The sequence below is a fragment of the Hemibagrus wyckioides genome, linkage group LG13 (genome assembly GCF_019097595.1).
Source record: "Hemibagrus wyckioides isolate EC202008001 linkage group LG13, SWU_Hwy_1.0, whole genome shotgun sequence".
NCBI classification, from domain to species: domain Eukaryota; kingdom Metazoa; phylum Chordata; class Actinopteri; order Siluriformes; family Bagridae; genus Hemibagrus; species Hemibagrus wyckioides.
In genome coordinates, this window is record NC_080722.1 from 17,763,075 (window position 1) to 17,789,522 (window position 26,448).

Consider the following 26,448-nt stretch of genomic DNA (forward strand, 5'->3'; position numbering starts at 1 on the left):
CCTGGAGCCTGATGACATCATGGCATCCAAATCAGCCATCTAGGCTGGATCCCCCGCTATGAGCAGCACCCATTTTTGTTGCTGTAGAAGGAAGTCTGATGTGGAGTTGACATCAGCTGACGTGTTTGAAAGATAGCACAGAAGCTCTTCTGACTTTTGTTTGTGTGTAATGCTGGAGCTGTCATTCGGGTAGGCCGTGGTTTTGGGATGCCATGGTGACTGTGTGATTAGCTGGATCCTGTGCAGAAATCGATGCCCCCGTTTCCCAGTCAGCGATGGCTATGCACTGCTGATGTTTAATTAATAGTAAGGGATCAAAGTGATAGGCTTTTAGACACCTAGCCTGTAGTAATATCACGTTAGTGTTGCATCTTCACAGCCTTTCATCTTCTCTCCTTATGTCTTTCATGACTCTGCGAAGAACATTCATGCATTTCTGTCTCTCTCTCTCTCTCTCTCTCTCTCTCTCTCTTTCTCTCTCTCTAAACTGTCTTGCACTTTAATTAGGCGAGAGTACAAATTTCAGCCAGGCATAGACTGACATTTGAAGACCATGAACCATCTTTAGCGAGATGTAGTCATTTGGCACTTTCCCACTCAACAACCTCCTACTCTTCAGATAAAATCAGAGCTACAGTACTAGAATAAAGTGATATGTAAAAATTGAGGCATGCTCGTGGATTACTTAGGGTTTTCCTGGTGAAACCGGATGTGGGCAAGTTCAGGGTGCTACTTGTGAAACCTGATTTCAGTGTCTCTTCAGGTTTGAAGAGTCTCCTGGTAAAAATTAAATTCACTATTATCTTGTCCTCTCTAACACATTCACCCATTATTCAATAACACAATAAAGCCCTTTGGAAAGAGATTAATGGAATATTATTAATCATTTGGCAACATGATGACATTTTTACCAAATGCTACAGGTTGTTAAATGCCCTGACTGACAGATGATCATCTGTGAATATTGTATTAGATCTTATTATGCAGCCCAACTTGACAATATTGGAACAGTAAGGCCAGTTCTTTTGTTTTTCCTATACACTGAAGATATTTGGGGTTGTGATCAAAAGATAAATATATCAGATATATCAATATATGAAAATATATTAAATATATCTATATATCAGCTAGTTACATCTAAATGTGTTAAATTACTTAGAACACAATAGCTTTAACAAAAAAAAAAAAGACCACCCATTTTGATTCAAGTGATCAAAAATATTGGAACATGTAATTGACGGGTGATTCTTTTTGCCCAGGTGTGTCATGTTAGAACACATGAGGGTTTATACAATTAATATCTCTGTATTTCTTATCTTAATAAAGCTATTAAAGATAACCCTACATGACCAGAGACCAGATAGTTGTCTATGGAAGAAATGCAAGCCTTATTGAAGCTGAGAAAAGAGGTAAAACCGATCAGAGCCATGCACAAGCACTGGGTAAATACAATACAATACAGCCAATACAACAATCTGGAATGTCCTAAAAAAAGAAAGAAACCACTGGTGGACTCAAACCAGATGCTGATCAGGAAAGGCAAGGAAAACAACAGCAGTTGATGGCAAGAACATTGTAAGAGCTGTGAAGAAAACCCCCAAAACAACAGTCAGTGACATCACCAATAACCTTCACAGAGCAGGGGTGAACGTATAACAATGCACTGTTCAAAGAAGACTTCAAGAGCAGAAATATAGAGGTCATAGCACAAGATACAAAATACTCATTAGCAGCAAGAATCAAAAGGCCAGGTTAAAATAACAGAAACACAGAGATGAGCCACAAAAGTTCTGAAACCGAGATTAACCTCTACCAAAGTGAAGGAAATGCCAAAATGTGGAGGAAGAAAGTGATCCAAAACATACGAGCTCATCAGTCAAGCATGGTGGAGGTAGTGTCATGGCTTGGGCTTGCATGGCAGCTTCTGGAACAGGCTCACTAATCTTTATTGATGGTTTAAGTCATGACGGTCACAGCAGAATGAATTCAGAAGTCTACAGAAACATTCTGTCTGCCAATTTGCAGAGAAATGCATCCAATCTGTTTGGGAGGAACTTCATCATGCAGCAAGACAATGAGCCGAAACACACTGCCAACACAACAAAGGACTTCATCAGCGGGAAAAGTGGAAAGTTTTATACTGGCCAAGTCAATCCCCAGATTTTAACCCAGCTGAGCAGCATTTCACCTCCTGAAAAGGAGACTGAAGAGAACTCCTGAAAAGAAAAACCACCTGAAACAAACAATAACTGAAAGAAGCTGTAGTAAAAGCTTGGAGAAGCACCACATAAAAAGAAACCAATATATATATATATATATATATATATATATATATATATATATATGAGAGAGAGAGAGAGAGAGAGGAGAGAGATATTTATGGTTAGCAAACGTATGCATACACTCAGTCTTTGAACACTTTCATGAATTTATAAAGTCAGTCAATCATGTGTCAGCAGTGCAAAGCATACAATCATGCAGATCCAGGTCAAATATCAGAGAATAGAGAAATATACTTGCTGATGGAATTTCAGAAACTATTGATTTGTCGGGATTTTTCACACACAACAGTGTTACACAAAGTGATGTGGAACAACAAAATACAGTCAAAGAGCGACAGGTGGAAATAGGAGAGGAAAGAGGAGATTGGTTAGATTAGATTGGGCTTACATAGTGGTTACTGTATCTCAAATAATCACTTTTTACAACCACGGTGTGCAGAAAAGAAAGGACTTCATCAGCGGGAAAAGTGGAATGTTTTTCACTGGCTAAGTCAATCTACAGATTTTAACACAGCTGAGCAGCATTTCACCTCCTGAAAAGGAGACTGAAGAAAAGAGAAACTACCTGAAACTTCTCATATATATATATATATATATATATATATATATATATATATATATATATATATATATATATATATATATATATATATATATATACAGTGAGGGAAAAATTATTTGATCCCCTGCTGATTTTGTACGTTTGCCCACTGACAAAGAAATGATCAGTCTGTAATTTTAATGGTAGGTGTATTTGAACAGTGAGAGACAGAATAACAACAAAAAAAATCCAGAAAAACACATTTCAGAAAAGTTATACATTGATTTGCATTTTAATGAGTGAAATAAGTATTTGATCCCCTATCAGTCAGAAAGATTTCTGGCTCCCAGGTGTCTTTTATACAGGTAAGGAGCTGAGATTACAGTAGGAGCACTCTCGGGGAGTGATCTTAATCTCAGCTTGTTAACTGTATGAAAGACACCCTGTCCACAGAAGGAAGCAATCAATCAGATTCCAAACTCTCCATCATGGCCAAGACCAAAGAGCTGTCCATGGATGTCAGGGACAAGACTGTAGACCTACACAAGGCTGGAATGAGCTACAAGACCATCGCCAAACAGCTTGGTGAGAAGGTGACAACAGTTGGTGCGATTATTCCCAAATGGAAGAAACACAAAAGGACTGTCAGTCTTCCTCGGTCTGGGGCTCCATGCAAGATCTCACCTCATGGAGTTTCAATGATCATGAGAACGGCGAGGAATCAGCCCAGAATTACACTGGAGGATTTTGTCAATGATCTCAAGGCAGCTGGGACCACAGTCACCAAGAAGACTGAAATCCAGTAGCGCCCGCAAGGTCCACCTGCTAAAGAAAGCACATGTACAGGCTCATCTGAAGTTTGCCAGTGAACATCTGAATGATTCAGAGGAGAACTGGGTGAAAGTGTTGTAGTCAAATGAGGCCAAAATCCAGCTCTTTGGCATCAACTCAACTTGCCGTGTTTGGAGGAGGAGGAATGCTGCCTATGACTCCAAGAAGACCATCCCCACCGTCAAACATGGAGGTGGAAACATTATGCTTTGGGGGTATTTTTCTGCTGAGGGGACAGGACAACCGCACCGCATCAAAGGGATGATGGACGGAGCCATGTACCGTCAAATCTTGAATGAGAACCTCCTTCCCTCAGCCAGGGCATTGAAAATGGGTCGTGGATGCAAAGAGGAGTGGGCCCAAATTCCTTGAGATGTGAGATGTGTGCAAACCTGGTGGCCAACTACAAGAAATGTCTGACGTCTGTGATTGCCAACAAGGGTTTGCCACCAAGTACTAAGTCATGTTTTGCAAAGGGGTCAAATACTTATTTCACTCAATAAAATGCAAATCAATGTATAACTTTTCTGAAATGTGTTTTTCTGGATTTTTTTTGTTGTTATTCTGTCTCTCACTGTTCAGATAAACCTAAATTTAAAAATTACAGACTGATCATTTCTTTGTCAGTGGGCAAACGTACAAAATCAGCAGGGGATCAAATAATTTTTTCCCTCACTGTATATATATATATATATATATATATATATATATATATGTTTTTATACTTTTGCTCACATACAAATTTAGTGTTTAGTACATGTAGATGTTAATATCTGAAATTCAAAGATGAAATTAGGATCTATCATTTTCATATTCATCTTTTCATCCAAAAACCAAATCTGTTTGGTGTAGGGGAAAAAGAAAAGAATTGGTCTTGCTGTTCCAATACTTTTGGAGGGTACTGTGCATAATGTAACAGCTATATATGTAAAATGTTCAAAAGTAGGAAAACCTGGATAACCAAACTGACACTTTATTTAAAGCAATATTCCAGTGTTTCTCAGACTTCTGCTGCAATCTGTATTTGATGGGCTATTTCCACAGACAGTCATTTTGAGTCATTTTCCTGTTACTCAAAGTAGAACTGAAAATCTGTTTCCTCAAAACTCGCTTTTAATGGACATCAACGGGCAGTTGCTCTTTAGAACGAGAAAATGCCTTACTAAAGCTGTTCTTACAGAGTTATATCCAAGATTAGAACAATATATTACAAATATTACTGGTTATTTATATTTAATCTAAAGTTTTGTGTGGTATTAATGAGCAATCTTGCCAAAATTGAACCACCTCTTTGCCTGTATGTCTGGGTATGTTATGCATAATCATGAATACATCCCTGAAAGAACCAATTTGACAGATTTAGAGCCTAATTTAGACTAGCTTTGATTTAAACATTCATGAAAGTGCTTTACAAAAATGTACTTTGCATAAATGTTTATTGCATGCTCCAGCAACTGCTCTTAGACTTGCATTATAAATGAGTTTTGTGTAAATTTGTTTTCTGTCTTAAAGTATTGGAACTGCGGAGCATTCCTTTAATTGAAAGCTTACATTATTCAGATCGACCAAGCACTACAGTTTTTCAGTTAGAAGTTTTTGGACTTCACAGATATTCTGAATTATATTGTGTATTTTATGTGTTTCTTATATGGTGCCTTGTAAGGTAAATATTTCAAGACAGGCTACCAAGGCAGTTTATGTAGATACATTGTCAGATTACTGCTAATGCAGAATTGCTAATGCAATTCACTAAAAAGTCTGTTTGAAAAAAAGATAAAAAAGAAAAGTATTTGGGTAAATATTATGAATATTTTGTGAGTATGCCAACCATTTTTGACTAGAAATGAAATCTTACGTCAAGAATAATTTTAAAAAGTCTCCCTCTCTTACCGTTGTTTCCCATGACGTTTTTACCGGCTGTGTGATGGATTGCGATATATTTATGGTTAGCAAAGGATTCGTATACTCAGTCAGTTTGAACACTTTCATGCATTTATAAAGTCAGTCAATCATGTGTCAGCAATGCAATGCATACAATCATGGAGATCCAGGTCAAATATCAGAGAACAGAGAAATACATCGATCAGACGTAACATTATGAGCACTGACAGGTGAAGTGAATGACACTGATTATCTCCTCATCATGGCACCTGTTAGTGGGTGGGATATATTGGTAAAGTGAAGGAAAAGTGGTGCACCAGTGAAAGGGTCATGGGCAGCCAAGGCTCATTGATGCATGTGGGGAGCGAAGGCTGTCCCGTGTGATCCGATCCAACAGACGAGCTACTGTTGCTCAATTTGCTGAAGAAGTTAATGCTGGTTCTGATAGAAAAGTGTCAGAATACACAGTGCATGATTGGTCTGGGCTGTTTTGGCAGCAAAAGAGAGAGCGACACAATATTAGGCAGGTGGTCATAATGTTATGCCTAATCGGTGTATGTGATCTCAGTGACTTGCTGAGGAAATTTCAGAAACTGTTCACACACAACAGTGTTACACAAAATGATGTGTAAAACAAAAGACAGTCAGGGAGTGACAGTTGTCCAGGTGGAAATGCCTTGTTGGTTGAGATTGGTCAGATTGGATTGAGCTGACATGATGATTACTGTATCTCAATAACCACTGTTTACAATCACGGTGAGCAGAAAAGCATTTCAACATGTCGAACCTTGAGTTGGAGGGCTACAACAGCAGAAAACACATGAGGTTCCATTCAGGTTTTTTGTGCCAAGGCCTGGAATCCGAGGCTACAGTGGACACAGGCTCAGTTAAAGATTGGAAAAACATCACTTGGTCTTTTTCCAATCTGTAACTGTACAGATAGGGTGAGCCTGTGCCCCCTGTAGCCTCAGATTCCTGCTCAGAATCCAGCATCATTTTTTATGTTTTGGAGACATTAATAGTAACATTTCTTTTATTTAACACCATGCTTTATTTGATCCTTTCCGTTTAATTAAGCTGTTGTTCGCTGACAATGATTTATTTTCCTGTGAATTTGAACTAGGCTCACTCTGAAACTCTAACAAATGGAGTGCCCTCTTTTAGAGACTCCGGATGTTATGTAATGCTCTCTCTACAGTGTGTGTTTGTGCTCAGTATGCTGGATGGTCACCCACTCACCGCCTCGCTCTGCTTGGTTGTGTTTTCTAGGAGAAAGGCAGTGGCCGATGCGCTCTCAGAGTCACCATGGTAGGAAGGCAATTCTGTGTGGTTGAGTGTGTTTTCTGACCCTTTGACCCCTGACACTAGCCTCTGTCTGTGTTTGTGGTGGCTGTGTACGTCCGTGTACTCTCACCCCTCACCTTGTAGATCTGTGCCGACGCTCGATTAGATGTGTCCTGTTTTCATTTTCTTTATTTCTTTCATTAAAAGCCCAGCATTCCCTTCTGCTTGACTCACTCCCCCATAGTGTCTCTGTCCCTCTGAACTCTTTTCTGTCTCCTGGAGTCTCTTACACAAGCTTTGGCCACCTCCAAACAGGAAGTGTCGAACACCTGTGCAAGGATAAAGACAGTTTTACTGATGATGTTACTTCTTGTTAATAAAAGAAGACATCAGATAAATCTGTGCTTATCCTTGTTAACAATTCAACGTCCCTCTTCAGCAAGAGAAGACCTCGACTCTGGGATCCACAGGAAACCTGGTATGTGTAACAATAATTTACAACCAGTAAAGAAATCTCTCTCTTGATGTAAAGTCTTTTGTTTAATGCCGGAATTACTAGACCTTTCATAATGCCATTACTGGGGTTATGTAACATATTTATGCTGAGTGAAATGAAATAAAAACAAGTAAACACAGTGAGTTTTTCCTCTTCTCACACAGGAAGTCCACCCATGCGTTAGTATTGGGTCAGTGTTCTTCATAATACTGCATGTCTGTGATATTGCTAAATGAGGCAATGAAGTGTTGCTTACTGTGACCTCTGGAGATGGGTTATATAGTCACTTGAAAAGGCTGTCAGCATGCATTTGTCAGTGTAGGACCAAGCACTTCACAAGGAAAGACCAGGCTATTATTTACACATCAAGCTTTTTCACATCTACTGCCTCTTGCCTCAGGTTTACCATGATAGGGAATAAGATCGCAAAAGGCAAGGAAAATTCTTCAGTGGCTTATTATTGCTCATTTTCTCCTACTTCATAAACAACCTATCCCTTCATGGCACTGGAGGAATGCCTTAATTCTCTCTTTTTTTTCATTTTGACTGCATTTTAGTCATTGTCAATTCCACCCACCAGCTTGCTCTTCCCTATTACAAAACACTTGAAGCCAATCACCAAACTACTTCTCATGCTGTGTCACTGGGAAGCTGAACAATCAGAGGAAAGTGTGAACTACTTGAAAAACTACTAAAAAAACTGTAAAGCCTTGACAATTTGTAGCAATTTGTGATTTTCCAAACAGTTTCCACTCATTAGCCAGCTCTCCCCTATCATGCTACAGCTACCACCTCGGGTAACACCAAGACTTGTGAAGCCAACTGTATCATTTTCAACAGTTGCTCATACTGCATCACAGTGCAGAGTAACACACTGAAAGGAAAGTGCTATTTACCCTCTTTTGCATAGGTGACCTTACAGGAGCCTACGATTATCTATACTTGGTGTGATACCCTTGAGCGGAGATAATATGCCACTCCTAGCCAGAGATCCTGGCCATGATGGCCAATTCTGTTCCCTTGACATCCATCCTTAAGTGGCTGTAACATTGTTGAAACACAGATCAATCCAGAAATGGTTAAAGAAACATGAAATCAATGGTTTGTCAATAACATGACGATATCAGTCACTGGATTCGACCCATGATGAACGAAGAGGGTTCTACAGTATATATATTTTTTGGTCATCCCTCATCCCCTTTTCCATATACATGAGCATCAGGATGTCCATCCTGATTGACAAGGGTGAAAGTAATGGCTCCTTTCCACCCAGAAAGCAGGGCTAATTATACTCCTTTGGATTGCCAGTCAGGGATCACTGTGTCATCATCGACATTCGAACTCCCAACCTTTTTTTTTTTTTTTTTAGGTCACTTGCTCCTCACCCTACTTTATTCTGATTCCTGATGAATCCTGGCCAAACAGTTGAGTTTAACACCGAATCTGCATGCCAGACCATTATGGCATTTAACATTTTGCAAGTAAATATTAATTCTCTTTGTCAGTCGCTAAATGCCAACTCCCATCGGTTTCTTGGTTCCTCCGTCCATCAGAGCAGCAGGAGAAGGGCAAGCCCACTGCATTTGCCCTGTCAACATGCCCACTGGGGTCAAAGCCCGTACCTCACCTGGCCCTACCCTGGATATCAAGCTATGTTGGTAATTAAATGGATCAGGATTTTTCTTTTTTTTGATGGTGGTGGAAGGAGAGAAAAAAACAGAAAAAGGTTACGTTTGTAAAAGGATGTATGAGGACTCATAGGTCTAATCTCTCCTGCTCATGGCTCACTGGTGTCCATTCTACCAAACCTCAACATCCTGAACACCAGCCACTTTTTTAAAACTTGTGTTTCATTAAAGGTCAACCAGCTATTTTATTCATGTTATTTTTAAACCTTAGTGGCTACGTTCAGCGAAAGAAAAAATGTCATCTTTAATCAGACACAGTGTAGGAAAGAAACGTTTCCTGCCTGATTTCAGAAGGTTGGCATGTTGTGGTTATTAAGGAAGCAATTTGTGTCTTGCAGTTGCTTCTAAACAACACTGGCCTGGCCTGAGGGTGATCTGGGGAGTGGAGAGGGGGTGCTTTATAACACTGGAGGCTACACAGCTGTTCATGCAAATGTTCTTTCATGACCTTGTTTATTTACTTTCTCTTAAATTTTATGGATTTTTTTTTTATTTTGACCCAGGTCATCCCTTTCAGGCTTAATAATCAGAAAAGAAAAGGTTTCATATAAAAATATTCTGTGTTGATGTATTATGCAAATCCTAGTTATGTCTTATATGTTATATATATATATATATATATATATATATATATATATATATATATATATATATATATATATAAAATGTAAGATTTATATATTTATTTTTTTTCACTTCACTTGATTAATTTGGTGTCTATGCAAAAATGTTGGAAAGCCTCCCAGCATTTGTGGCACTTGTAAACAAATCCTTGGAAATGATAAGTGATAAAACAAGTAACTTTCATAATATGAAAATAATTTGCTTTGCAAAAGAGTCCTGTAGCTCACTATTTTTTGCAGTAATACAGCCTACATATACAACATTTGTCACTCTTTGTGATACCGATGCAGTTTTTCTCCTGTGAATATGCAACAGAAATGTCAGAATACTGAATCACTGGTGTACCATCTGGATATTATTATGCGGACTGGCAGGAGTGTTGTTGTCAGGATGTATTAGGTGTGAAGCAGGAATGCGTGCGATGTGAAGATTCATTCGCCCGTAGGCGCTGGGATCAGTGATTGCTGCTCCCTATACTGTTTTTGTTTTGAAAGGCCAAACCCATCAACAACGTAGGCTGTACATGATTCACAACAAAGTAGACCTCATGGCGAAACAAGGGAGCGTTAATGCTGCAAGTTCAGTGTGGCTTCTGCGACTCAACCATCCTGCATTCAAACATCTCTCTGGATCTCTGAGCTTGTGGGTCAGAACTTTCCCGGATTCAGCACGGTTGCATCTTTTACCCCTAATGACGCCTAAAGTTTTGTTCTTTTTTTCTCCAAGGAGCCTGAATGAAACAAACTGAAAGTTTACCACCCTCCTACTTACCTGAATAGCCTTAAAGGCAAAATGGGAAGCATCTCCATAACAAAAGACAACAGTGTGCCCCTGTGCCTCCAATTAATTTTCACATTCTCAAGCTTGCCAGGGAGGAGAAGAAAAGAATAGTAATAGGCAGGCACTTCTGCAGTGGTTTAAGTTATTATTAATAACTTTCCTCCCTCTTCGCTGACTGTCCTCTGTTGCCTGGATTGGTTTTTTTCCTGAGTTGAGAGTGTGACAGAGTGACAGGTCACTGTAACGGACCTTGGGCTGTAGCTCGGTTTTAGCTCTCCACTTTAGCCCTCTGAAAAGCGGCTAATTGGTCCCCAGATTAAAGCGAGATCACTCAACTGGACCGTGCTTGGTATTAATTAGGCCTCACCACGAAGCTAGTTTATGTCTGTCTGTGCTGCACACTTGGTCTTATATGTGACTTAATTTGATAGTGCACTGGCCTCTTAAATCGTCTTTAACTTTTTTATTTGAACTTTAACACTTTTAATTTAACAGACGTTATGGAAGCAGACTCACTGCTGAGGTATTTCCACAGTGTATTTGTTCAGGAATTAGGCTCCTCACACTCTTAGGAAGGTACTTTTTTTTAAAACTTGGCTTATCAGCATTGAAGAAGCTACTTTGTCCAGCTAAAGCTATTCAGTTACATTACTACTGATCTACTCTTTATATAAAGGAGCTAGCTGTGTTTAAAAAAAAGAAGTAGCTAGCTACATCGAAGCTGCTTTATTTCTTTCACTGAAGCTATTTTGTAAAACTGAGGAAAAGCAACTGTGACATTTTCATTTGTGCTGCTATTTTATGTGCCAGGTAGTAATAGCTAGCCAGTTACCATTAATTCGGAAACACTAGCCAGGAAGTAATATCTAGTCAGTTACCATTAATGGGAAACACTGGCCAGGAAGTAATAGCTAGCCAGTTACCATTAATGGGAAACACTAGCCAGGTAGTAATAGCTAGCCAGTTACCATTAATGGGAAACACTAGCCAGGAAGTAACAGCTAGCCAGTTACCAGTAATAGGTATATAATAATCCCTATAACATTGTATAAAATAAGCGTGTTTGGCCGTTTTCTGTGATATGAACGCTTGTAATCATTACTTGTTATTTCCTATTGACTGTCGCTATAATTATACTAAAGAGCTGCTAAATCAAAACAGTTTGAACTTCTCCAGCACATTAATTCAACAGAAAAGACTCAATATGCTATCACTCCTGATCAGAACTTATCTTAATCTTCTAGGTAATCCAGTACAATAAAAAAAGAGCTAGCTACATTCATGTGACCTTCAATCGGGGCTTATATTTTTTAAACAGTTGATTTTTTTTCCTTTCTGATTTCCTTTCCAGTTTTCTTGGATAATAGATGAATGTGTATCAAACTGTATGAAATTGAGAAACATTGCCATGGATGCATCTTGTTTTTATCACAAGTTGGATGCATCTCTATAACACGATGCTGTTATTTAAGAGGCACACTGTCTACATGCTACACAAATTAGAAATGTTATAAAATTGTTTACGCTTTGAAATTTCTTTGGTTTACAAAAAAATATTCACCTGGTTTTATGAGAAGCGAAAAGCAGAGTTGCTGTGAGGCAAAATGCTATGCTTTACTAAGTGAACAAGTAGCATGTTACTGGAAAAGCTACATTATTTTGAAAATAGCTCAGCTAATGAAAACTGTAGCTAGTTACTCCTGAACACTGCATGTTACTTTATGTTGTGTACTTATACTGTATGGCATTAATAATATTATGTGTTTAGAAAAAATATCGACATTTCTCCCAAATGTCAGAGTTTTTAGACTTGTTTTGACTTCTGAATGTTGCAGCAATTCATTTTAAACAGGCAAAACATCACACACCCCCGATATTGGTGTGTGGGGTCCATACCACAACGCAGTCATTTATCACAGTCATTTCACTGGTCCTTTGTCAGCAACACAGGATAACTCCCATTCGTCACAGCTCACATCACTGTGAACTCAACCACTGTAGCACTGTAGCATGCTCCGTCCCTAACCTCCATTAAAGTCACACACTGCGGGACCATGACCTGAAGACTTCCCAACCTACTACTCTCTGCAGTACACACACACACCAGTGAGACACACACACACACATGCACACCATGCAAGACATGCAAACAAACATTACACAATGCACGACTATGACCTGAGCATTTCCCAACCTACTGCTCTCTGCAGAACACACACACACACACACACACACAGTGCATGACTATGATCTGAACACATCCCAACCTACTGCTCTCTGCAGAACACACACACACACAGTGCATGACTATGATCTGAACACATCCCAACCTACTGATGTCTGCAGAATACACATACACACACAACTGACACACACACACACTGTAGGACAATGACCTGAACACTTCCCAACCTTCCGCTCTCTGTGGAACACACACACACACACACACAGTAAGACCTGAATACTTCCCAACCTGCTGCAGAATACACACACACCACACTAAAACAGACAAACACACACACATACACACACACACACACTGCATGACCATGACCTCAACAGTTCCCACCCTGCTGCTTTCTGCAGTATACACACACACACACCACACCACACCAAGACACACACAAACACACATACACACAACATGATGGTTAGGAAATAAAGGCTCCCCAAAGGTAGAAACATAAAAGTGAGCAGATGCACCTGCCTTAGTTAGGGCACACATACATGAATAATAAATACCGTATGCATGATGTATCTAATGTATTATTCTTACCCATAGCTTGTGGTTCTGCAGACAAGTACTCGATGTGCATGAAGCAATTTGCTGTTTCTGCATGACATCTCTCTTCTGTCATGTCGAACATCTCTCTGAATCCCTCTTATTGCTCTACATTATTAAAAGCACACTCACATTTTCATCACCATGGCTGTGTTGGTTCTCTTTAGTCCATGTAATGTATGTGTGCTGAACCATTTTACTCATTACAATTAGGATTTTTGTCTTCCCCTAATGGACCATTTCTCTTATCTGGACATCCGTGTTTCAGATAAGAGCTCGTTTTATATCATGATTTATTTATTTATTTCGTTTACCAGCAAATCAGACATGTCATTGCTTCTTCTGCAGGCACGCATCAACACAACTACAACCATGTGGGTCTCAGTAGTCCTACTAGAACTCCTAAAAATGGTAAGGATCACTCTTCTGCTCACTTCTCATCACATTCTTGGGATAAATAAAGTTTATCTGTCTACCATGATAACGACATCCATACTACACTATATATGTCTTTTATATGTCTGCCATTTTTTTTTTCTGAGATGTTCGATATTTAACTGTCACCTGCCTCCAAGCCTGATGGTTCAGTGAACTGACTGTGCATCTTCTACACTGCCACCAGCCAGAGGATGCAGTTCACATGGATTTGAGGTGGTTTTCACACTGGGCAGGTTTGCTGTGGGCCGATTAGGAGTAGGATTGTTCCCAGCTCCTTCTAAAAGCATCAATCTGGTTTTAGACTCAATTGATAGCCTGTTGCAAACACACATGAAGAACACACCCATATCGACTCATGATATTTTTATTGTATTGAAATTATTTTTTTTTATTAATTTTTCTGCTATTATCAGCAGTAAGTCACCTCCCCTCTTCTGTGTCCCACAACATTATCCTAACACTCATGGTAATCATGTGTAGTGAAAACTAATGATATCATCATCAGCTAAAACAAATATGCAGGTTGTTTTACATGTGAACCCGAGTATGAGTTGTAAATGGTGGCACAGTTCCAGAGCACTGGAGCTGGGTTTCACTATCGCGGTGTACTTCCAGGTTCACATGACAGCTTTTACATGACCAATTTTTCATGTGAACCATGCTGTATTTCAGACTAAACTGCAAGAGTGAAAGCCCTCTGAGTTATTCTTCTCTAGCAGGCTTAGTCCACTCTGCTCAGGATGACTAGCACTCAAAATTTAAAGCGCTCAGCTCGGTCTTTCTGCCAGTTTGGCTTGATCAACCAACAGCTAATTCACAGGGATTTGTGTCCCGGATGCTTCATGTAATAAACAGTAAATGGGTTTCTAACAATATATATTTAACATATAGTGTATAATGATTAATCCAGTGATGCTGTGAGATGTTTATTTAGCATTAATTAGCAGAAAGAGACATCATGGAGCATCAGCCAGCAAGTTTTCTGCCATGTGAAAGTCTTCTGTACAGATGACTGTACTCACGCTTTGCAGATTCTCAGTAACAAGCTTTTCGTGTTATTAACTTCAGGCGAGGCTCCCAAGAGTTGCAACAGAAAAATGTTCGCCTTATTGTTGAGAGATTGCGAGTTTGAATCAACAATGCCACACTTATCCAAGGCTGGGAGCCAAGAGAGCGAAATGACCCGTGTTTTCTCGGGGTGAGAGAAACGGCAGAACTGTTTCTACTTTATAAATTAGAGCAACAAAAGCCATTCACAGGCATTTGTTAGCATATGTGTGTGGAAAAAAGGCAGAAAAATGTGAAAAGAAGTGGTGGCTGGCTTCACGTGTCTCGAATGAAGCACGTGGGTGGGAAGTGGCAAGAACAAATTGGATAATGGGGAAAAAACTGCAAGAGAGAAAGAATGAGAGGCTGATGAGCGGCTAGGAAGCTCCCTAGCATTAAACTATACAGTGATAAAAAATTCTTTAATAAATCAAAATTGCTGTGGTGTAAGAGAAAATAATTCAATCTATATAATTAGACGTACCTAGCCTATGTAGGGTTTTATTTATTAGAAATTTCATGCTGCATTGTTAAGAATAATGGCTGCAATGCAAAGATGTGTTCCGTAACACAGAAACCATACTTAACTTGATAAACAGCCACAACTGAGTGCCTTATAACCCTCACAAAATAAATCAGCTTCAGAACGCTGTTAGTGAGAGTGCTAGTACATGTAAATGTAAAGTAGTAAGGGCAAGGCTTAAAGGATGGTTGGATGGATGGATGGATTACAAGGTTAGAGTTACAAAAAATCTATATATTTATATCAACTAGATTTAAAGTTTGTGACAACGATTAGATGTGCCACTGCTTCGCTCGTTCTCCTGAAACACCTTTTACTTAGAGCCGGAATTTGCCTTCATAATCTCGTTCCTTTCCACAAAACGAAGTAGAAAGCAGCCAATGTGGCCATTTCAGCACGAGCCAATTCACTTACGCCTGCCGCAGTGCACACACTACACATGACGTGTGCTTGATGCTTGAAGAATCAATTCGGGCAGATGAACAAGCCAAGAGCCGAGCAAGGACGACAACTATTAAAAAAAAAACAAAAAAACAAGCTGACACCGAGTATTCATACTCCACCGCCGTTTTTCGCTTAATGAACACACACTGATCAAAAGATGAAGGGAAAACTCGGAATGTGTGCTACGAACGCCTCGGATAAAGAGCTCTCGACTGGTGTCCTCAAAATGCGGAGGCTAGAAATGCTCAAAGTAGCAAGCAGCAACTGCTCATCTTGTTAGTGAAAGGATTAAATCACCGCCTTTTGGTGAGCCGCTTTAATTCGACTGGGGAGGAAGCGGGTGGGGTGAGAAGATGGATAGCTCTCCCTAACAAGCTCCAAAGATTTTTTTTTTTTCAGCAGATTGGTTGTTATAAGACAAAGCCTGTTATTGCTCTTTCTCAGAGAGGTTAATTCTGTTTATGGCAGTGGAACTTTCCTCTCAATAACACTGCACTGCAGCCTTTCAGACACTTTTATTACTATTGCTGTATCCTTTGGGATGTTATGATTTAATTAAGAAACACAAATACAATGTTAATAACTATGGTTAATACAGAAAAGAGGAACAGATTATATATATATATATTTTTTGTGGGTGTGTTCTTACATGCCCCATCAGTTGATAAAATACGAACAATCTCTTACCAATTCCACCCTTCCCCTTTTCTTCCTCCGATCTTAAATAATCATCATGTTATCTATATGACATAAACGACGTCACATGGAAACTGCTCAACAACAGGGTGGTGAAATTTTGCCTAATGCCGAGTTGATTACTTTTAAATAAACATGCATCCTGAAGTGTTTTATTCCTCTTACGCCACAGCAATTTCCACTGACTGTTTAGTATTTATTAGCGTTTTGGGTGTAGTGTAAGGTTTTATAGCATATGGTAAGTTCCAATGGCTGGTAAGTGCAAAGTATGTCAACAAATCACAGAATGAATCAGTGAAGTGCCAAAAACCCACCAAAAACATGCAAAACCAAAACACCACTAACTCACAGTGGAAAGGGAAAGTCATAACATGCTTCTTGCTGCTTGCACATGGCCTATGACTGTCATAAGTAAAAAACCAACAAAAAAAAAAACAAAACATAAAAACTATACTTCTCTAGCCAATCAGCAATGAGCATTTGATACTCAAGGACCTCACCCTTTTTTTGTTATTGAGTCAATTCTGTTAAGTTTTTTGAATTTGCTGTCATGTTCCTGAATTTGCCACTTGGTTTGTTAATCAATTTTGCGCATACAAAGCCTTTTCTGCCTCATGTCTTAAATAAAGATGAAGCCGTCTTGCCGTGCCGTACCTAGGACTCAGAGAAGCAAAGCCCACAGCATGTGTTGAACAGTGTAATATAGAGCGCATGGCATTGTGTAAACACGATCTATCTCTCTCGCAGCACTCTCCAACTCCCTGATGCATCGTTTTTGTCTCCGAGCCCACTCTGTGGCACTAGTCTCTGCCCTACTTTTAACCAGAGCACGATCCCTGCGTGTCCAAACCATGCCCAGGCTGGCGTGACGGGCACAAAGCCCAGGGAGATGAAGGAGCTGCAGAACCTCCTGCCTCCTGTGTGGCTTTTTCTCCTATCATATCACTAAGGAAACAAGGGTCGTCTGCTGACTAGCAGGCTGGAGACGGGACACTATTTACCAGGGCTTGACTAAATCACTGTCTCACCATGGCTCATTAGCCGCTAAGTCATAGGCTCCAGTTCATCCACTGATTTCCCTGCAGTCCTTCTGCTGCCGCGTCGAACTCCCCCGAAGCAGAAAATAGATAGAATTGTTTATAGTTGTTACTTTGTTTTGACGCATCTTTTGGTCTGCTGTCTTGTCGTCCTCCAGAGAGCACGCGCATGAACAGCATCCTAACGTCGCAGACGGAGCCGTACGATCTGTCCTTCTCCCGCTCCTTCCAGAGCCTCTCGCACCTGCCTCCATCCTACGAATCCGCCATGAAGGCTGACCTCAACAAGTACTCCTCGCTCAAAAGACTGAGTCAGAGCCGCTTTCTCATTCTACACTCTGTTGAGCTTGTTGTTTTATCAAGGCTGGGATCAATTTCCTTTCAATTCCTTTTCGCTTCAGCCTATACCGTCCAGACGACCTGAAATTCATCTTGCAGTTGAAATTTGCAGATTATAGTGAATTAATTAATACTTAATTTCACTGTGTGAATTGAATCGATTGCTCTGAATTGCTGGAATTGACCCCAACCCTTGCATTTTACACTCTGCCCTGAAAGCACTTAATGGTCTTTTGGATTTGTATTCTATATCAAGAGTGCACAAACCTGCTCCTTCAATTGCATTTAGGGAGCCTGATCCAGCTTATCGAGCTTGTCAGGAGCTAAACTTTGCAGGAGGATAATTCTCCAGGAGCAGGATTTACCACCTGGAAGAATACATCCATGGTTGGACCATTGTGCTTGTCAGACCACCTGAGCTTTATTAACCACCCCACATCCCCCCTTCCAGAAGCCCTCTTTAAAGCATGGCATTCATTTCCAAAGCAAGTGATGAACATATTGCAGTTTGCCTCAATCGCTGTAGAGGACTTCCCAGTGACCTCGCTGCTCCATTCTATCGATCTGACTGATTGCAGAATTTATGTTGTGTAATAAGATCTCCTTTCATAATGTTCCCTAAGTAAAGAGCAAATCTATCAAATGGCTTGTGTAATTTAATATGGATTAGCCCAGGCCCCTTTGGATTTGAATCCAAGTGAACTATGGAAAATCTTTTTTTTTTTTTTTCTTTCCAACTTTAATAACTACACACATTAAATACAGTTCTGCATTCTGCTTTTAGTAATAAATAAAGAACTCTTCTCTCCTCTTAGAGTAAATGAGTTTTTATATTACCAATTTTATTAGTTGATATTGCTTTAACATTTATTTCTAAAAACCTCTATTGTCTTACAATAACTGACAACCTTGTAGCTAGGAAGAAGTCTGTCAGCTTGATCTGTTATGCCTCGAAGGCTAAGAACAACATGGGAGAAGGAGTTATCCATAATAATTAATGATGAAATATGGAAAAATGTCTGGAGATTTGCCAAAGGCCATTCAGGGAAAATTGTAATTCACAGAAATTACACACACATATATCTGCCTGTTGTAGAAATACATTCTCATCTTCTCACTCCTTTGTCTCAAATGTGTCTCATATCCATCATCTGATTAGTAGACTTGTGAGAGATTGTGAGTCTGGGTAGTGTAATATGCTTCTGCAGTGAAAATGTTCTTATAGAGAATTGCATACAGTTGTGGTGTCTAGGTGACAAACTGATAATCGATTGCGTTTGTTCAACAGACGAGTTGTACTCAGTTTAACACTCAGACTTTTAATTTGCAATAATCTTGATCGATTGCCCATGCAGCAAGTTTGTTACTTATTGTCTCGGAATCTACCACCACCTCAGGGAACTGCATTCTGAATGAATCTGGAAATCTCTAACTTGGGTCTAGTACAGAAATGGCGTTTCCTTGATTTGAGGTTTTAATTTCCTTGCTTTATTCTTCCCCCAAAGCTAAGCAGTGTCTCGGCTCGAGTGTGTGAGGAGATGTCTGTTGAAGTGTAACAGATCTCAAGGTCATCAGCTTCGTTCTTCTTCTTGGAGGAGGACATAATTGAATTACTTTGCTTTCCTAATCATTCAGTTACTGATACAGTAAATCACTCAGTGCTCTTATGTGTCTGAGCTCCAGTTTAGATAACCATTAAGAGATTTTTTTTTTCCCCTCTATAATAAGAATCCAAACTTGACTGTAATTATAATTTAACATGTATGCAGCATTCTCTGTTTAACATTCTGGTATATCTGATATTACCCAAGAAAAGATAGAATCATGTAGTAATCATAGTATAGTATATGCTTATTATGTTGCAGCAGGAGTGTAAGCATTAAAATCTTAGATTTAGGAAGAGATAGTATTAAAAAAAATTGAAAAACATCATTTCTCATTTTGTCCTTTGTGTGTTTTGTGTCTTTTTTTTTTTTTCCTTGAATTCTACCTACATTGGGTCTTTATAACATGCATGAGCATTGCATAAATCTAAGCAAAGTAAAAACCTAAGGTCTATGACTTTGTCTTTATATGACAGAAAGAAGATCCTCAATTAGCATCATGACATTTACAACAGGAACCGTAATTGTATCCTTGTATGAGTTTTTTATTCGTTTTCATTAACACCACATTTATCACGTTTGTTACTGAGTACGCAAGGTGTACACAGCGTTTCATTATAGTCTAATAAAAGCCAACTTTACTGTGACTAAATGAAACTTTAACTGCCATATTAGCTTCTTAAATAAGTGAATTTGGATTAGGAAAGTGCTTCGTCATAGTTTTGAATCCAAATGGACCATCATCAGGTCAGCTGAGGAATCTATATGAAGTAAACACAGCACTGTGAGAAGTGTAGCCTTTACAGAAGACATGAATTCATGAATTATTGAAGACACACTAATTTGTTAGATCCAAAAGTCTTAAACAGTTGAGCTATTCTGATACGTCTATCTTTCATGTAAAGACAAAATCATACATAAAACCATTAATATTTCTCTGTGCTTATGAAGGCGTTATGAAGACCCGAAGTAAGTACAGTGTTTTATTTATTTATATTATTTTATAAGTAAGCTGTCCTGCTTAATCACTCAGCTACTTAGATGCTATTGTTTATTCCCCCCCGAAAATGGCTTTAAATTCAGACCATTAATTTAAATAGGTATAGTCTGACCACTACTTAACATAGGCAGCTTGCAAACATAAGCAAGTCAGCAAGGTACATAAACTTCCTGGCATTAAGTTTAAAAAACAGTAAATACAGTGTTGGCTAAGAGAGATAGCGTGTATTTGAGAGCATATTTCTCAGTCAGAAGATTACAGTTCATCTGTCTGCCATCGTTCATTCTTATCTGGAATAAGATTTATTACAGGTGATTTTGTTGAGAAGGACTCATGATGTCACAAAATGTGGTCAGATTAAAGAAAAAGAATCAGGAGCAAGCCTATACATTGCGACTACTAAACCTAGACAGTTTCCAGCACATGGCTAGTTATTCCAGTTACAGTAAACTGCATGGCTGCTATGCACATGTTTTTTGTTTTTTTTTTTTTGCTTGTCTTTACACTTATGACAATTTTTACTGAGTCTTACTCTGCTCATCCACAGCCGACAAGGATATGGACGACTACTACAGCCGGAAAAGGCACCTTCCTGATCTGGCAGCACGCGGCACTCTGCCGCTACACATGATCAAGATAAGCCAGGATTCTCAGAGCAGCCAGCAGGCTCAACAGCAGCAGCAGCAGTCGTCACGTCAGCGTCCTCGTCGTGTACAGAGAGCCATGTCTCAAGACCGTGTGCTGTCTCCAGAGCGTGGCTATGCTCAGGACTATCCCGTGTCTCCCTACCCCACATCCCCATACGGCGAGCGCATCCTATCTGACGAGCAGCTGCTGTCAGCTGAGCGCCTACGCTCACATGAGCGCCTCATCTCCCAGGACCGGCTGCATACGCAGGACCGGCGCTACTCACAGGAGCGTGTCCACTCACACGAGCGTCTGCACTCTCATGAACGCATGCACTCGCAAGAGCGCCTCTACTCCCAGGACAGGCTACGCTCGCAGGACCCGCTGCTCTCTCCCGATAAGACCATGCCATCCAAACGTGGCAGCTTTCACGGTGACAAGTCCATGTCCAGAGCCATATCGCACACGGACGTGTTTATGCCCACCACGCCTCTCTTGGACCGCTACAAGATGACCAAAATGCACTCGCATCCCAGTGCCTCAAACAACAGCGGCCCTGCTGCAGTGCACAACACGCTGACCAAGAGCCAAACCACCTCCAAGAGACAGGCGTTTGCCTCACGCCGCACTCAGACCGTGGAACAGCTGCACTATGTCCCGCAGGCGGCTCAGCAGCAGCATCACCACCACTATCGTACAGGCAGTAAGACCGAAGTGACTGTTTAACTCAATTTCAATCGGACCTCAGCCATCCACCAGGAAACTCACTCACACACAGAAAGGTCTGACAACCAGTCCACGTATACACTATACTCTATCCCACATATACTCTGTACTCAGACAAGAGACCCTTCTGTGTGCATACCCATCATTTTTGTGTGTTTGTAGATCACTGATAAAAGATGGACTAGAAGATTGTGCAGCTTGTCAGAAACTATCCATCCAGTTCTGCAGTACTTAAGGGCTTTGCAGGAAAAACAAATGTGCAGAGACTTTTAGCAGAACGACAGAAGGTGTAAATGAAAGCGCTAGTTTGGTGCGAATGTGTAATGGAATTATATAACTTTATAAATATATAAATACACATACTGTTTGTACTTAAAGTCCTAGTCATAGCTTTAGAGGTTCTTAAATTAAACTGATGTTAGCACTTCTATTGGTGCCTCTATGAAACTGTTCCATTTCATCAACGAAGTGGTTTTGTGGGTTACAAAGCACAAATAATTAAAAACTTTTTTTTTTATTTGTAATAATTTTCTTTTTCCGTTTGTTTCGTTAAGCTTTTTTGTTTGACTGGTTTGTGTTGCTCATTTGTTTGACTGACAATGGCAAGTTCCTTCGCGTAGATGATTGTAAATAAGCTATTTTAGCCGCAGTAATCGGAGAAGTCTGTTCTGGTTGGCATTTGTATAGTTTTATTTTAGAAAATCAACAATTACAGATATGACCCACTAGCCCAGTATTGGAACATTTTAAATGAATACAAATATTGTATGTGTCATTGCAATTGTGTTTGTAGAATGAGAATTGGGTGAAACTACATGACCACTCTCGATATCTGGCTGTAGACTGTGCTCCAGTGAGTGACTCACAAGAAGAATATAATATGCTTGTTGTAGTTGCTTCAAATAAACCATCCTTATTTTTCTAAACATAACACTCACCTGTTGTGTGAATAAAATCTACTTCCATTTATTCTTAAGAGTGTAGATATAGTAGATACTAGAAGGCAGAAGATAACTTTAAGTGATGGAAATTTGGGTGCTGTTCACATTACACATTACCTTTTTATCACCTGTAATAAGAATGCACTTTTTACCATATAATCAGGTAGGTTTCTTCCAATTTTGCTTGAAACGGGTAAATCACCAATTTCTCCAATTTCCAGTAGATGTTCCTAACACTTAACGATAACAATAGCTGTTATTATATGTGAATATCCATTGGAGAAAAACAAAAACAAAATTGGACTCCCACTGGACACAAAATCCAAACGTACCATTCTTGTTCATGTTGCATTTCCACAAATCAGCCATGTATCCAGACTCCTACTGATATGGCCTAGGTCTGATAGAAAAGATCAGTTTTTTAGATCCACACAATCCTGAAAAAAAAAAAAAACCTGATCTGTGTCACATTACATCTGATTTTTATCACTTCAATTTTGTGATGTGAATGTAGCCTTCCTCTTGAAGGAGGAAGAATGAAATTCCCAACTCAGGAATTCATTATTTACACATTTATATTCACATACAGGTTTTATGATAAACTATCATGAGCTAACCTGCCTTGATTGCTAAAAGGATGTTTATAAATGTTTGTTAGCTTTAATGCTTATGAAAGTCCACTTTCCAGTGGACATTGTTTCAAAGCAGCTTTACAGAATATAAGAAATATAGAACAATTAATATTATACTTAAATGTATTTTATTTTGACAAGATTCCGCAGACAGTGTCTTTAAGTGTTATAAGTATGCAGAACCTTCTCAATATTACTGACTCTTCATTTAACAGACAGTATTTGGTTAATGTAGTACAAATTTCTGCCAAGCAAATTCTGACAAATTATATTCATATTAAGTCTCATTGCAAAATAATGATGTGTTAACCACAATTAAATCCTCCTCCACTTCACTTTCTAAGTGATACAACCAGACATGTCACTTAACTACCAGACAGTGAAGTGTGATTAATATTTAAAGAAAAAGTGTTTACCCCCATCGCAAGTCCCAAATTGGCCATCTTTATGCCATGCAAATCAATGCAAATCAGTTCATTACTGACTCGAGCTGTCATAATCAGGAAATTATAGCTGATTATTAAATGTCATACAAACAATTATAATTCTAATGACACTTTATGGACGAAAGGTTGTGGATACCTGACCATTACACCCATACATCCAGTTCTAGATTTTCTGTTACTCTTCTGGGAAGTCTTTCCACTACATTTACATAGCTGTGGGGATTTGCTCATTCAGCCACAGGAGAATTAGTGAAGTCGGGCACTGAGCAAGATTCTGCACTTGATTTATTCCACATCAACCTTGGCAATCCATTTTTTTCATGGACCTCCATGGCATTGTCATGCTGGAATAATGTTTAGGATTGCCATCTTAGTGTCAGTGAAGGATAATTGTAATACTACAGCTATACATTGTGTGCTTCCAACATTGTGGCAGAAGGCCCTTTGGCTGTACAGTGTGTATGTGTCATAATTGTCAAATTTATGCCAGTCTTATAAAAGGGTTATAACATCAAATGATTATGGCTATCAAAAGCTTCACTCTTAATATTTAAGTGACAAAACTTCTAGAACATGGCTAAAAACTTTTACTTTATGTTATTTAATGCAATAACTGCATTTATCATATAAACAATGCAGTAAATACTGCAATCAGCTGCATACTGATGAAAACAAATAAATTTTGATATGAATACAATAAAAGTTATTGTATTGAAAAATTATTACAGTCATCTTGGTGACAATTGCCAAGATTGGTCCTTAGAAAGAATGATCTAATATTGCCTTAGGAAGCTGGTTGGTAATTAGTAGTGCTTTTTTAATCTACAACGGATCATTTGTATCTGCTTTCTTCTGAAGCCGGTGATCCTGTTCTTTCACTTTGACGTTCAACTGCTCATCCTTGTAGTTCTGCTTCTGTACATTCTGGACCACCTGTCCAGTTTCCTACTGGACCACCTGTCCAGTTTCCTACTGAAGTAAATGAGCTTTCTCATTTGCTTGCCAGGTGCTAATAGCGAAGTCAAAGTTTACTTTGTGAACATGAACCCATGTTGGCAGCCTATAAACGTTTGTGGTATTTGATGGAAGGATGACATGTTGTTTGTTCTGCAAGGCCCTGATAGATTCGAATGATGGACATAAAAATGTCCAGAGTTTAGGACTGTTTAGGATTGGAGCGTCTTTGACAAGCACACATAAGTCTAGAGCTTAGAAAAAATATCTGCCAATCTACTGTCCACTGAGGACTCTAAAGTACTATATAGAAGTGACCAGCAGCAGTCATGAGCTCTTTGAAGACAGGTTAAATCTTTAGCTAACATTGATTACTTGAATACAAGAAGCATGTTCTACCTTTAAATGACACATTTGACACATACTTTGGCTATATCCTTGGCTGTAATAATAGAAATTTCATGGATATTTGTTGCAGCATGGAGCTCCCCATTTACCTTGAGAGGATTTTATAGACTGAATGATGCTTGTTGCAAACTGTAGTGAATGATTCTCGTCCCCAATAGAGTACAAAATGTTATGAACCATTGTGACCTTCTGAAACTGCTGTGGTGGTCTGGAATATAAGAAATAGAACAGATGGTTCCATACTGGATGTAGCTATGCTTCTATGACTGAGTGAAAGAACATCTGGCTACCTGGATCATTCAGGTGCAAATGAATGGCAGGAAAGACACAAGCATGATGTACTAGGCGTCTGTTGCACACTACCCATGTGGGGTCTGAGTCACAAAATTATGAATTCACTAGCTCTAAAGGAAAATTCCATGATGGCCCTATACATTGAATTAGAATTATATATATATATATATATATATATATATATATATATATATATATATATATATATATATATATATATACCACCAATATCCAGCAGAATTAATACTTGCCCCTTGCATGCCAAATAGCGCAAAGTCTTCTTTAAATTCATTGAACACCAAGAAAGCAAATGCAGCTCCATACAAAAGCTCAGATAGTTGCAGTACTGCTCTCTACACATTCAGGTGTAATGGCAAACATTACATTTCAGGCCCCTGATCTTTCCCATCAGCATGCAGATGAAAATATGACACTTAAATGAAACTGAGATTGTAAAGCAGCCTGACAAAAGATGTGCTCCTGAAACAGGGTTAAAGGGTCATATTCAAGCTCTGACACTGTGCAAATGGCTGCAGGCCAAGACAAAACCTCTATAAAATAATAAAAAGCTTTCACTAGCTCTGCCTTTGAAAGCAATGTCTTGTTCAGTTAAAGTACATCCTCTTTCCATTTGAATTTTTAATTTAGTATACATGACTTAGAAATGCCATGTGAACATTTGTGAAAATGTAACTTTTAAAGATAAATGTACTTCTATTTAGCTTTTAGAAAGGAAAAAATTATGTCTTGTGAAAATTCACATCTTGTTTTTTAGAAACCGTAACTTATTTTAGTGCCAGCAAAAAGTCTACAATATTTACTTACAAAGATACCAGCTCAGAGTGACCCGACGATGGATATATTCAAACAGAAACGCTCGAAATGAGTCAAACATACATTATATGGACTTCTGTAAATTTCATTTTTTTCATTTCATTTCACTGTCTGTGCCACTTATCCGATTTATCCTCGGGTCACGGGGAGCCTGTTCCTATCTCAGGCGTCATCGGACATCAAGGCAGGATACACCCTGGACGGAGTGCCAACCCACCACAGGGCACACACACACTCATTCACTCACACAATCACACACTACGGGCAAT

The 26,448-nt window shown here is 39.2% G+C and overlaps 1 protein-coding gene across 5 annotated transcripts in view; it reads left to right on the forward strand.

The window, feature by feature from the left end:
* The window catches only part of LOC131364149 (protein shisa-6), a 57,238-nt gene extending 34,637 nt beyond the window's left edge, over positions 1–22,601 (forward strand). The window contains exons 5-8 of one of the 5 annotated variants that reach the window (XM_058407253.1): positions 6,805–6,843; positions 13,538–13,600; positions 17,533–17,685; positions 20,865–22,601. In XM_058407253.1, the coding sequence (XP_058263236.1) occupies positions 6,805–6,843; positions 13,538–13,600; positions 17,533–17,685; positions 20,865–21,670 (1,061 nt within the window). In that variant the 3' untranslated portion in view covers positions 21,671–22,601. The remainder of the gene's footprint in view (positions 1–6,804; positions 6,844–13,537; positions 13,601–17,532; positions 17,686–20,864) is intronic. The other 4 variants (XM_058407255.1, XM_058407254.1, XM_058407257.1 and 1 more) reach the window with 4 other exon arrangements.
* The last annotated feature ends 3,847 nt before the right edge of the window (positions 22,602–26,448 follow it).